Genomic DNA, 14,277 nt, shown 5'->3' with positions numbered 1-14,277 from the left:
ATTTTGGGCGGTCCAATCAGCAAACAGAGGGAGTGGCTGAGAACGATGACGTTGAGGTCGCGCGCCAGTTTCAGTTGTAGTCAGAGGAAGACCAGGAAGACAATGGAGAAGGATACGAGAGAAGCTATTCGGTCTGTTGTGGGATCGCTGCCGAATATTGATCAATTAAAGCTGGAGCAAGAACAAGCTTTGCTGAGTTTTGTTGGTGGCCATGATGTTGTGGCGCTTCTCCCCACCGGGTTCGGGAAAAGTTTGATTTTCCAGCTGGCTCCGTTAGTGGTGAAGGAGCCGGTCCCGTCGCATGACATACATCACGACCAAACGCTATGCGATTGGTTATGGCAGATGCAGAGTGGCACTGGGCAGATCCAATCTTTTTAAAACTTCAACAGACACCCGCCTCCAAGTGAGTGAACTTTTGTCAATTGGGCAGTTCCAGACCTTCTGTACAAATGAAATGAAGTACGATGGTCTGGGAGGACCAGGCTAGGAGAGAGTGGGTCGAAGACGAAGATGTTACAGAGGTGGTAATGGAAGGGAGAAAGAGGATCAGAGACCAGAGGAAGAGGATCAGAGACCTGAGAAAGAGGATCAGAGACCAGAGAAAGAGGATCAGAGACCGGAGAAGAGGATCAGAGACCGGATAAAGAGGATCAGAGACCAGAGAAAGAGGATCAGAGACCAGAGAAAGAGGATCAGAGACCGGAGAAAGAGGATCAGAGACCGGATAAAGAGGATCAGAGACCGGAGAAAGAGGATCAGTGACCGGAGAAAGAGGATCAGAGACCGGAGAAAGAGGATCAGAGACCGGAGAAAGAGGATCAGAGACCGGAGAAAGAGGATCAGAGACCGGAGAAAGAGGATCAGTGACCGGAGAAAGAGGATCAGAGACCGGAGAAAGAGGATCAGAGACCGGAGAAAGAGGATCGGAGACCGGAGAAAGAGGATCAGAGACCGGAGAAAGAGGATCAGAGACCTGAGAAAGAGGATCAGAGACCAGAGAAAGAGGATCAGAGACCAGAGAAAGAGGATCAGAGACCAGAGAAAGAGGATCAGGATGGAGAGGATACAGGATGGGCCGACAGATGTACCGGTGCACAAATGGATTAACATGAGCAGGTATTAATGGCTTGGGTCGAGGTGTGTGTGTGTGTGTGTGTGTGTGTGTGTGTGTGTGTGTGTGTGTGTGTGTGTGTGTGTGTGTGTGTGTGTGTGTGTGTGTGTGTGTGTGTGTGTGTGTGTGTGTGTGTGTGTGCGCACGCGCGCGTGCGTGCATAACATAAGCTACAATCATAACTCCATGCAGAGTGCTGCATGGATGCAGGTAGCCTCAACTACCTGTGGTCAACAACACACACGCAGCCAGGCAGGCACGCACATGGCTTTTTCAATCTTCAAATTTTATACTTTCCATTATTTCTTGAGCATCTTGAGTCCTCTGGGCCCCTGAGGATCTCAGGGCCCCCACGGCCCTAGCCCTCTCCCTCCTGCTGTGCTCCGTTCTCCTGTCTCCTGTCTCCAGCCTCCTAGCTTCTTGTTTCTGGGGTCTAAATCGGCAGTCTGCTTTCTTCTTCCTCTAGTCCTTTTGGTTTGCTCCAGGGAGCTGAAGCCTGGTCCTGGCATCAGGTGGGCTCAAAGAGGCGCTACGTTGACGTGGAGCTATCGTGCCAAAGGAGTAGATCTCAGCCTGTCTCACAGCTGCAGCGTTCTCACTCAATCCTGAACCATCTATGAATATGTTGCCGCCAATAGTCCTTTAGGCACAAAAGGATCTGAAAATAGGTGAACAATTCCCACATTTTTCCTTTCCGTTGGTTTTCCGGCTTTTTTAAGTCGACGTGGCATCAATAGTTTCCTTTTGGATTCCAACTTTCTCAGAATAAGTGTTATAAAACAGGGAACGAACTACCTCAAAAACAAATGTCCCCTGATGTATGAAAGAATGCAGAACCATGTACAATATCATAACCCCCCTCATCTGCAAACTGCCCTTGACTACACTATCTTACATTTGGAATAAAGAGTAAAATTCCAGTATCACTGCAAAGTCTGAAAACATAGGATGTTTCATAGAAGCACAGAGTTTGCTCGTCTTCATGGGTGAGTAGAGGAGAGAAGGGGGGGCTCAGTGGGAGAAATACAGGGGGCCGAACACCCCTGGTTGACACCTGAGACACCCTGAAAGCCTCAGCTACAACGGGGGGATGGGGGATGTCATGAATTGGCGAGGATTTGTGGTATCGTAATATCATCAAATAGTGACAGCAAGAAGAGTCAAAAAAAAAAAGTGATGATCAACATCATCATACGTCTTAATGAAGATCTCTCTTCATTACTGTTTGCAGTGCCTCCTTCATCACAGAACTAAAAGCTGCTATACCCTGCGCTGCGGACTGTGGCCGTGGAAATATTATTTTTTGATAATTGCTAGATGAAGTCGTTGTTGGCAAACATGTAAAAAATGAAAGAACAGAAAAAGTTCATTATTAAGTCATTTTGGATTTTAGAAATAATAGTGACGAGGGTTATGCCTGTAGTCAGCTATGAAGTCGCAGAGGTCGGGGACCCCTACCCTGCCATACTGAATATCAGTATGGTAGGGTCTTATTTTCATGGGATTATACACTTATTAAACCTACTGATTATTATTACACTTTTCTGCCAAGTCTGTTGCACTAGATGCCAATCAATTCTACACACTCTTCCTTTAACATACTTGTAATATGATAGAATAGAATATAAAAATAAACAAGCTATCTATGTTGAGCGGATACAACCCCCAGTGAGATGGTCATTTTACATTTTTAGTTCCTTTTGTCCATCACTTTAAAAACATTTAAATAATATACATATTTCAGGTCAACCTGACACTCAGATGAATAGCTGTCCCCATCCCTGCACTCAGAAGTGTTCTCTCCATGATATTCTGCCAATAGAAAACAGTGGTGGTGCTGGGGAAATGGATGTTATGAAACAATGTGATGTAACCATTAATACCTGGGTTTTTCAGGGTCAGACATTGTCCAGTGGATGCTTACACATCTAAACATGGAGGATCCAGGTGAGAGACTGTCGACTGTTCCTGTTGTACTGAAGCTGATGTGATGGCTGGTGTTCAGTGACCTGGGGACCAATCAGAGCAGTGTCATTAGTGGAGTGGAATATCAGCCACTCAATCAGGCACTCACCATTAAGGCTGGTGACTTGGAGACACGCGCTTTAGCTTTTCCCTATTAATTTTATTAGGATTTATTTTTTAACACTAGTGATGGCTGGATTAACCTGGTTCACACTGATAACTAAATGCACCATAGGTGTGCAACCTGACCCGGAGTCCAATCAGACTCGGCCTAGTGAGGCTGTTTAAACCAGCCGTCAGCCATACATTCCCACAGACCCCCAACACTAAATTGAGGCTTGTGAGAATCACCTGCTGCCTACCCAAGGCTGGTCCCGTCTTGCTGTTTGCATGCAGAGAGATTGGACTCAGAAGAGGGATTACCCCAGTGGCCATTCAACGCCATGTGGACTTGAAACCTTTACAGTCACTTCTTCTTAGAACGTTAGCATCCAAACAGTATGCTTTTGCTTATCTTTTCACTGGCAAACGTTAATTAAAACTAATTTGAAGCAAATACGGTGAAAAGCCCTATTCATCCAGATTTTAATTTGTCTGCCATAGGACTTTAGATTATTTATCTAAATTCTGATTTGTGAGACTACTTTCTGTATGTACAGAAATGTAGTTAAACGGGATGTAATTGTATCTCTCTCTCTCTCTCTCTCTCTCTCTCTCTCTCTCTCTCTCTCTCTAGTCGAGGCTCTTCATCTGGGAACGTTGATGGCTGCTCACGGCTACTTCTTCCCCATCTCTGACCACGTCCTGACCTTGAAGGACGACGGCACCTTCTACCGGTTCCAGGTAAGGCTCGTGTTCCCACCCAGCCCCAACCTGTCCTGATGCAACAGACAGACAGTCGTTCTGTATGGACACCGAGGCCAGCAGAGATCTAGAGAAATCTCTAGTATTAGTAAAAAGGAAATAGGAAACTAAAAAGTGTTTGTCCACTAACTCCTTGCTGCCATTCAACTTGTTAGTTTGTTTCTCTCCCCATCCGTTGGTTCTCTCTCTGCCATCAGACTCCATACTTCTGGCCCTCAAACTGCTGGGAGCCAGAGAACACAGATTATGGTGAGAGACTGCAATGGTTTGTATTGTACTGCAGAATTAGTTTCAATTACACTTTTCATTTTGAAATACCATATCTACCTTGTATTGAAGTTATAGGTCAGTCACTATGTGAATGGATTGTATAAAATACTCCATTGAATGGTCAATAAAATCACCTGCCTTCGAACTGTCAACAGACTGGACGGAATGCCACCATTAATAAATATTTGTGTGTACGTATGTATGTGTGTGTGTATATATATATATATATGTGTGTATATGAGTTATACCTTATGTATATGAGGTATAAAAAACATTAGCAGATGGAAACTGATTTTATTAATAGGTTGCACGGGAGAAAACATTTCAACATTCCCAAGGTTTGTTAAGAGTCAGAGGAGAGATAGATTACACTATGTAGATGATTTAAATAATTAAAAACATTGCATGTGTTCTTATTCTACCAATCTACCTTGCTAGATCTTTTCAGTCCCTTTGGCCAGAGACAACCGATAAAAACCCAAAGTGAACGTCCCCAAGAGCAAGCTAACAAAGGGCTTCCTTTGAATCGGGTCAGGAGAACAGAAAACACAGCCATGTGTTTAATTGAATAATGATGAATAAAGAAGAGTTTGAAGAGAATGTAATCAAAGAGGTCAGAGGTCCTCTCCCTCATAGCCCAGAGGTCTCCTCTCGTAGCCCAGAGGTCTCCTCTCGTAGCCCAGAGGTCTCCTCTCGTAGCTCAGAGGTGTCCTCTCGTAGCTCAGAGGTGTCCTCTCTGTTCCATGTCCTCTCCATGCGGCGGGGGCCAGCCGTCTACCTGTGCAAGAGGACCATGCAGAACAAGGCCAGGCTGGAGCTGGCCGACTACGAAGCGGTAGGCTATCATGTAGCGCGCTGCAAGCCATCTTGCTGCGCGATCTGACAGTAGGCTATGATCCCACCATCTGACGGTAGGCTATGATCCCACCATCTGACAGTAGGCTATGATCCCACCATCTGACAGTAGCCTATGATCCCACCATCTGACAGTAGGCTATGATCCCACCATCTGACAGTAGGCTATGATCCCACCATCTGACAGTAGGCTATGATCTCACCATCTGACAGTAGGCTATGATCCCACCATCTGACAGTAGGCTATGATGTGGCAGCCCCCCCTCACCATCTGACAGTAGGCTATGATCCCACCATCTGACGGTAGGCTATGATCCCACCATCTGACGGTAGGCTATGATCCCACCATCTGACGGTAGGCTATGATCCCACCATCTGACAGTAGGCTATGATCCCACCATCTGACAGTAGGCTATTATCTCACCATCTGACAGTAGGCTATGATCCCACCATCTGACAGTAGGCTATGATCCCACCATCTGACAGTAGGCTATGATGTGGCAGCCCCCCCTCACCATCTGACAGTAGGCTATGATCCCACCATCTGACAGTAGGCTATGATCCCACCATCTGACGGTAGGCTATGATCCCACCAATCTGACGGTAGGCTATGATCCCACCATCTGACAGTAGGCTATGATCCCACCATCTGACAGTAGGCTATGATCTCACCATCTGACAGTAGGCTATGATCCCACCATCTGACAGTAGGCTATGATCCCACCATCTGACAGTAGGCTATGATCTCACCATCTGACAGTAGCTATGATCCCACCATCTGACAGTAGGCTATGATCCCACCATCTGACAGTAGGCTATGATCCCACCATCTGACAGTAGGCTATGATCCCACTATCTGACAGTAGGCTATGATCCCACCATCTGACAGTAGGCTATGATCCCACCATCTGACAGTAGGCTATGATCCCACCATCTGACAGTAGGCTATGATCCCACCATCTGACAGTAGGCTATGATCCCACCATCTGACAGTAGGCTATGATCCCACCATCTGACAGTAGGCTATGATCCCACCATCTGACAGTAGACTATGATGTGGCAGCCCCCCCTCACCATCTGACAGTAGGCTATGATCCCACCATCTGACAGTAGGCTATGATGTGGCAGCCCCCCCTCACCATCTGACAGTAGGCTATGATGTAGCTGCCCCCCCTCACCATCTGACAGCTCTTCAGCATCATTAGGTCATGTTGGCGGCTTTTGTCTTTTATAGTTCATATATAAAGATACATTTTATTAGAAAGGATATGAAGATATAACTTCATATCTTTCTTATAGTTAATACAGAAAGTAGTGAATATATTAAAAAGGATGCAAAGATATATATTTGAATACAAACACATTCCCATGCAAGATGTTACCTGCATTTCTAATAAATTCACATTCACGATGTCTTGGTAACACTTAACAATAAGGATAGAATAATTAATCATTAATCAATATTAGCTAATGCAGAAGTAAGTATCATTTATTTTACTGCTAACTAATGGTCTATTAATGATTGACTGATGGGGTTCATGTTAACTCTGGCGTTAATTTACAAATTATATGATAGGGTAAGGGTTAACACTTACCCTTACCTTCTAAAAACCCTTACCCTATTCAATCTTGTATGAATAAATACCATAGTTAACATGAACGCAACCTTATGAACATCGTTAGTAAATGATTACTAGACCATGAGTTAAAAGTTCGTTACTGTACCCTTCTTTAAATGTGTTACCAATTACGTCTCTCTAGATAGTTTGTATTGAATTTGTTAGAATTGTTAATATTGTTCGCAAGGAATAAGTCAGTGTGTGTGTGTGTGTGTGTGTGTGTGTGTGTGTGTGTGTGTGTGTGTGTGTGTGTGTGTGTGTGTGTGTGTGTGTGTGTGTGTGTGTGTGTGTGTGTGTGTGTGTGCGTGATTGCGCATGTGCGTGTGTCATTCAGGAGAGTTTAGCTCGACTTCAGAGAGCCTATGCCCGTAAATGGGAGTTCATCTTCATGCAAGCAGAAGCACAAGCTAAGTAGGTCGGACCAACCATCTGCCTTCACACAAACACAGAGCCGACGTCAGCACGTCACGGAACACATCCCCTCTGCTTCTGCCCCTGCTCAGGGTAGACAAGAAGAGGGACAAGGTGGAGAGGAAGGTTCTGGACAGCCAGGAGAGGGCCTTCTGGGACGTCCACCGGCCTGTGGTGAGAGGCCTTAGCTGGATAATCTCATTCACATCCAGTGTGATGGAAGGAATTGCTAATCAGTGCTGCGAACATGTCTGTGTACTGAAAAAAAAGTTTTTAACCCTATTATACTTACTTTTTTAAGTCAATTGTCTCAAATGAACGTAAAATAAATGTTTGAAAAATGTTTGTGTATGGTCATGAGGTTTTTGGACCTAACCTATTATGTTCGTAATATAATATAAGAGTATCTTGTAGTACTGGACGTTGATATCCATTTTAACACACAATGTTACAAGTTACACTTAACAGGTGCCGTAGAGCGCCGCCTAAGGCATGGGGCAGACAACAATCCAACTATCCATTGCATATTTAACAGTACCCTCTGCTAGCTGTACCAATGCTAGTAGTGCAGGTGCTGCTCAATGCAGTCAGTTAAGGCTGCTGTATATTAGAGCTACGTTTGTCTGCCTTTGACACGGCTAACATGTCACTCTCCTGTGAGTGACAGGTGAGATGGATTCCCCAAAGGGAAGATCTCTTCCCCAGAGAAGAGATGCTCTGAACAGATCCTCGAGGCTAATTACAGCCACTAGTTGCTGACGGATGGCTCGGCCATTTCTAACACATCACCCTCAAATGATGGCTCTTTAATCTGACCTGCAGCGCTTTAATGGGTGCTATTCACATGAACGACGTCTCCTCACCCTCTCCTCTTGTTCCCCTCAAGCCGGGCTGCGTCAACACCACAGAGACGGACATCAAGAAATCCTCTCGGATGAAAGAACCGCATAAAACCAGGAAGGTGAGTCTTAATACTGAACATTTGAAATCCCAAATAATCAGATAATAATCAGCAAATATATGAGACAAAAAAACTGTGTTGACTGTTCCACAATGTGAATTTTAGGAGACATTTTGTATTCATTTGTTAATTATGTTTCCTTCATTTTTTCCTTTGACCATCTTAACACCCCCCCTCTGGGGGTCTAGAGAGGGAGCCAGACGAGAGAGTAAGAGGTCAGGGTGTTCACACTGCCACCTTAACGCCATCTTTCGCCCTCCTCCTGTCACCTCCCCCCTATCTTCTGTCGGTGGTCCTCCACCATTGTTCTGTGGGTGGGTGTGGTCCCAGTCAGTGTATGGCTTGCAGAACGACGTTGGCTGTCACAGTCCTGTGAACACTGCTACACCAGAGACCAAAGAGCCAACGAAGGAGGAGCTACGGCAACAGGCAAGGCCCACACTGATACGGGCTCATGGAATAAAGGAACAGAGTTTCCTCATTTGATTAAAGCAGATAGTGATAAAGTACTTGAGACCTTTGGCCTCTTCCCTTCAACCTGACAGCACCTCTATTTACTCTGTTTCCTTTTTTGTTTTTTCATCAGATTCTATGTTGGCAGGCCCAGCTGGAGAGACATCGGTTAAAGATGTCCAAGGCAGCAGACAGGTAACCCCTTTTTTCACCTCAGGGGTCCTCACTGGATCCTGACTCGTCCTTTACTCTCATCATCACAATGTGTTATCAACCTGACAAAGGACAAAAAAACGGCACCATGCATGAACACTGAATGGGCTCAATCCAAAGCCTCTGAACACGTCCTCTGCTCCCCTTAGCCTGATCAGCTACAGCCAGCAGTACACGGAGTACGACCCCTGCTTCACCTCCCCGGAGCCCTCCAACCCCTGGACCTCTGACGACACCACCTGCTGGGAGCTGGAGACCAGGTCACGCCCCCATGAACACGCACTCTACCTCCGCTCAGGAGGAGATCTCTGCGTGCCCAGACCACATCGAGCTCGCTTCTGCTAATATTGTCGTATAATTTAATAAAACCCTTTTCAACTTTATCCACGTGGGATGCAACGCCGTGTGGATGTGGCTCAGGCCTGTCGTTACAGCGTTACAATCAGACGGCTGAGGCATTGCCCAACAAGGAGCCTTTTGGCCCCGTCAAAAGACACGGTGCACATCACAATGACATGTAGAGCACAGGGTCCAGACAATATCCTCATATCATAGCTTGACATTAGTGTGTGTGTGCCAATGTGTCTGTGATGTGTGTGTGTAGTAAAGAGCCAGGGCAACAGAGAGTACGGCGATGGGGATTTGGCTTCAATGAGGTTCTGAAGGATCCGGCCGGTCGAGAACAGTTCCTCAAGTTCTTGGAGTCTGAATTCAGCTCAGAGAACCTCAGGTTGGTCATGAAAACAACACTTCAAGACCCTATGCTAGGAGCTAGGATGTGTTAGCCTGGTGAGACCCTCCCTATGCTAGGAGCTAGGATGTGTTAGCCTGGTGAGACCCTCCCTATGCTAGGAGCTAGGATGTGTTAGCCTCCTGAGACCCTCCCTATGCTAGGAGCTAAGATGTGTTAGCCTCCTGAGACCCTCCCTATGCTAGGAGCTAGGATGTGTTAGCCTGGTGAGACCCTCCCTATGCTAGGAGCTAGGATGTGTTAGCCTGGTGAGACCCTCCCTATGCTAGGAGCTAGGAGACCCTCCCTATGCTAGAAGCTAGGATGTGTTAGCCTGGTGAGACCCTACCAATGCTAGGAGCTAGGAGACCCTCCCTATGCTAGGAGCTAGGATGTGTTAGCCTCCTGAGACCCTCCCTATGCTAGGAGCTAGGATGTGTTAGCCTCCTGAGACCCTCCCTATGCTAGGAGCTAAGATGTGTTAGCCTGGTGAGACCCTCCCTATGCTAGGAGCTAGGATGTGTTAGCCTCCTGAGACCCTCCCTATGCTAGGAGCTAGGATGTGTTAGCCTGGTGAGACCCTCCCTATGCTAGGAGCTAGGATGTGTTAGCCTCCTGAGACCCTCCCTATGCTAGGAGCTAAGATGTGTTAGCCTGGTGAGACCCTCCCTATGCTAGGAGCTAGGAGACCCTCCCTATGCTAGAAGCTAGGATGTGTTAGCCTGGTGAGACCCTCCCTATGCTAGGAGCTAGGATGTGTTAGCCTGGTGAGGCCCTCCTGATCTCCACTGGTTCCTGTTGTGGTTGAATACGGTCTTAGAAGGCTCAATAAGTCCTCCATTCATCATGTGTTCACACAATGAGCGCTGGACTGTTGCTCAGGTTCTGGCTGGCGGTGCAGGAGCTGAAGAAGCGGCCCGTCAGAGAAGTAGCGACTCTGGTCCACAACATCTGGCAGGAGTTCCTGGCCCCGGGGGCACCAAGTGCCATCAACGTGGATTCCAAAAGCTATGCCAAGACCACCCACAATATCAAAGACCCCGGCCGCTACACCTTTGAGGACGCACAGGTGATCCCAACGAATGTCCGCTGTCACCCGCTCACTTTCTGTTCCTTTAAACAAAGCAAAGAGAAACGGTGAACAATGGAGTTTGAAGGAGATCCTCCTTTCTGTTCCCCCTGCAGGAGCACATCTACAAGCTGATGAAGAGCGACTCGTACAGCCGCTTCCTCCGCTCCAGCTGCTACCAGGAGCTGCTGCAGGCCAGGAAGAAGGTGAGACCTAAACAGGAGAGCTGTGTCTGAACAGGAGACCTGTGTCTGAACACTCATCTGTTTGAGTGAAGCGCTCCAAACCGTATCAAGGAGATCACTCTGTGCCTCTGAACACAGCTCCGTATCGGGGCTCAGTCCTGCAACAGGAACATCATGTCTCTGTCCTGTTCCACTTTCTGCTAAAGCTCACACTAGCTGGGTCATCTCTGTTGAGGCTTGCCAATTTGTTCATTTGTTTTTTTATCAATAGGTCTTGGCCTGACATTAATATCATAGAACAGGGGTGCCCAATACGTTGATCGCGATCGACCGGTCGATCAAAAAGGTAGTGCGGATAGATTGGGAGACATTCCAAAAAAGTAATTAAAGAAAAACAAAAAAGGATCATCCCTACGACATTTACCACTTCATTGACGAAAATTGTCTGTCAGACTTTGACAAATGGTTTCAAGACTTAGCTTTACTCGAGCCAAATGCTACATTTATGAGCTATCCATTTAGGGAAGATGTTGAGGTTGATGTACTCGCATCAAACAGCACTCTTTCACCTGAACATGTCTGCAGTGGAGGATGACATTTTTACAGTACAAGTTGATATTGAGTTTAAGTTGAGGGCTCATGGACAATTTGAGAAATACTAAAATAGGAAAAGTATCCAAACATGAGGAAATATGCTACCTCCTTGATTGCATTATTTGGCTCTACTTATTTTTGCCAGTCAGCCTTTTCCCACATTAAAGGGGACATATTATACCACCAGGTGTGAGTATGATTAGCCTTACAAGCTGTTTCGAAAATCTGCCCCATATGACATCACTAGTGGGCGTGTCCACCTAGATCTGTGCTGGGTAGATGAGCAACGTTTACTTCAGTCCACTGGGTAGGTTGGTAGAATGATCTATCCAGCACACATCTAGGTGGACACACCCACTAGTGATGTCATATGGGGCAGATTTTCAAAACGGCTTGGAAGGCTAATCACAGTCACACCTGGTGGTATAATATGTCCCCTTTAAGTCTAAATACCATTCCACCATGACGGAGGGACATTTGGAAGCCTGCTTGAGACTAGCTACGAGCAGCTACTGTCCGGACTATGCAACCCTGGCGGACTCCATTCAGCGCAAGTCATCAGAATATGTACTCAGTATATATAAATAAATATATGTTTAGCATTTTTTAATGTAAGTCGATCATTTTGACCTGGCCCTTTTTTCAAGAAAGATTGTGGGACCCCTGTCCTAAAATATCGTGTATATGAGGTGCCATAGGGTGAAATTAACCACTGGTGCCTCCAACACATCTTAAAGCCTCCCGCTCTCCGTTGTGCCTCAGTCTAAGCTGCCACTGTTGCAGCACTGTGGAATGTGGTTCCTTTTGGTTTTGGTGTCCTAATATTCAGATGGATTTCCTTCTCATGTCTGGTTGTTGCTTTATTGCTTGGCTTGTTGTGTTCCCTGCAGCTGTAGCTCTCTGCTCTCTGTGTTGCACCTCCTCCCAGCATGTCGTTCGCTGGTTTGCTTTGCATGTTTTTTGCTGTTGTGTCTTTTTTGTGGTTGTTTTTGTCTTGATATTCGAACTAAGCCGTCTGCCATTTTGAGCGATTGTTTTGTGATGCGGTAAGTGATTCCTTAGAGAGAAAGAAACATTTGCCATTAGGGAATATCATGCTTTCTGCTAAATGAGCTACAAAGTATTTTCAATAATTCTGTAAATGGTTGTTCATGAAACCTAGAATGTTAAATAATTGTATTCTTCAAATGTCTTCTTATTTATTGTTGTCTTATTGCTTTTTAATTCCCTTCTCTGGCCACAGAAAAGCAAAACCTTGTTCTGAAGTACGCAGGTAAGATCTCCCAGCAATACTCCATTCAGACATTTCTGAAGGTCAAATTACATGATGAACCATATCATATTTGACATTGCACTATATCATATTTGATATAATGTACTATATCATAAATAATGCTAATTGGATTCTTCTGTCTTTTTTTATCAGGACCACAAAGATCAGCTCTCGACAATATCAACTGTAGCAAGTGGCCATGGAGACGTCTCATATGAACTGTAGCCATGGAGACATCTCATATGAACTGTAGCCTTCGTCTCTTATAAACTGTAGCCAGTGGACATGGAGACGTCTCATATGAACTGTAGCCATGGAGATGGAGACATGGAAGGACAGTCCTGAAAAACGATTTTGTGGGGTATTACATCCTATGTGCATATGTGTGTGTTTCATTGACATTTTCCAGACAAACATCCCCACCTGGAAACCAATCACATGAGAACAATTCTTGGGAACATTTCCACAAATGACTCAAATGGATCTTGTAGTTTTCCTACTCCTTGCATACATTCCATCTTCACAGAGAACACCAACGCAAGGGAAGCAATGCTGTAGCCATGGTTTAATGAGTTAGCTCAGACTGGTATGGAGATCCAAGTCTTGGATTGAGACTGGGATGGAGATCTGCATGTTCACTGGCTACAGTTCATATGAGACGATGGAGATCCCAGTCTAGGATGAAGACTGTGATGGAGAACCCAGTCTGAATGAGATCAGACTCAGTTATTAATTTATTTAGGTTTATTTAATTACACTTAAAATAAATAATGGGAGGTTTATGGATCAAATATATGAGGAATACTTTAATCAGAAATCTCAATGTGTTTTTCTTTCACTAATGTTTGTGGTTTGAAACACTGCTGGTGAGTGAGGTGACTGTCTTCAAGGGCTCATGGCTACAGTAGAGGAGCAAGAGACACGGTCCTGTCCATCTTATTTGTACAGCCCTAAATCACAGTTTGAAGAAACTCTAATCCAAACGGAAAAAGCTCCAGAAGGAACCAAGAGTGGGAGAACCAGAAGGGATGTCTGGTAGCAGAAACAAAGGTTTCTTAATATTAAGCCTTTGGAGAATAATTTATATTTGTTGTTAATACAGAGCTAAACTCAATGATGTCCAAGGTTAATGTTGAAAACCAAATGGGGTTAAAGGTTAGTAGGATTTATTGTCAAGGCAGGTCTCTGATATTTATACCTTTTATATCGATTTCCCTTTTTTCAGATGTTGAGGATCTTAATACTAGAAAAGTATGAAACGTCCTATTAAGGGTGTACTATTTATATGGCTTCAGCTATGAAGCAGCTCATAAATGTTTGTTTGACATTTGACTGGATATCATGACATGCTAATGTAATAAATTATGTGATAGCAATTTAATAAAGCACAGCCTAGAATTAAATTCTTTGAATTTTTATCGCTCCCCTTTACAGGAAGTCTCTGATTATCCTGCTTTACTTACCCCAAGAGCTAAAGACCATTACGAGCTATCTTTTCCCACTGTATTGTCCCGCTGGTCAGTGTAAATTAAGCCTGAGGTTGTTGTAGGAAATGCGTTAATTCTTTCTAACAGATTGTTTAACTGACCATATATCTTTGTCATGTGACCGCTTGAGGGGAGGGGAGCACTTTAGAATAACAGCAACATTTGAAGTTATTCGAGGGAAGTAGCGTGTAACTGAATTGGCATTACTCTATAA

General features: G+C 45.1%; 1 protein-coding gene across 2 annotated transcripts in view; it reads left to right on the top strand.

Annotated features, from left to right (window-relative positions):
- The window catches only part of LOC132447029 (regulator of G-protein signaling 7-like), a 45,563-nt gene extending 31,584 nt beyond the window's left edge, over positions 1–13,979 (top strand). Inside the window, exons 4-18 of one of the 2 annotated variants that reach the window (XM_060037639.1) lie at positions 3,011–3,061; positions 3,816–3,922; positions 4,141–4,192; positions 4,984–5,048; positions 7,022–7,098; positions 7,191–7,272; positions 7,985–8,059; positions 8,390–8,488; positions 8,646–8,707; positions 8,875–8,985; positions 9,330–9,455; positions 10,338–10,524; positions 10,641–10,730; positions 12,194–12,576; positions 12,730–13,979. In XM_060037639.1, the coding sequence (XP_059893622.1) occupies positions 3,011–3,061; positions 3,816–3,922; positions 4,141–4,192; positions 4,984–5,048; positions 7,022–7,098; positions 7,191–7,272; positions 7,985–8,059; positions 8,390–8,488; positions 8,646–8,707; positions 8,875–8,985; positions 9,330–9,455; positions 10,338–10,524; positions 10,641–10,730; positions 12,194–12,199 (1,190 nt within the window). In that variant the 3' untranslated portion in view covers positions 12,200–12,576; positions 12,730–13,979. The remainder of the gene's footprint in view (positions 1–3,010; positions 3,062–3,815; positions 3,923–4,140; positions 4,193–4,983; positions 5,049–7,021; positions 7,099–7,190; positions 7,273–7,984; positions 8,060–8,389; positions 8,489–8,645; positions 8,708–8,874; positions 8,986–9,329; positions 9,456–10,337; positions 10,525–10,640; positions 10,731–12,193; positions 12,577–12,729) is intronic. The other variant, XM_060037638.1, reaches the window with a different exon arrangement.
- The last annotated feature ends 298 nt before the right edge of the window (positions 13,980–14,277 follow it).

This window comes from Gadus macrocephalus, chromosome 18 (assembly GCF_031168955.1).
Source record: "Gadus macrocephalus chromosome 18, ASM3116895v1".
Taxonomy (NCBI): Eukaryota; Metazoa; Chordata; class Actinopteri; order Gadiformes; family Gadidae; genus Gadus; species Gadus macrocephalus.
The sequence above is the reverse complement of the archived record's forward strand: the minus strand, read 5'-3'. Positions and strand labels throughout refer to the sequence as shown.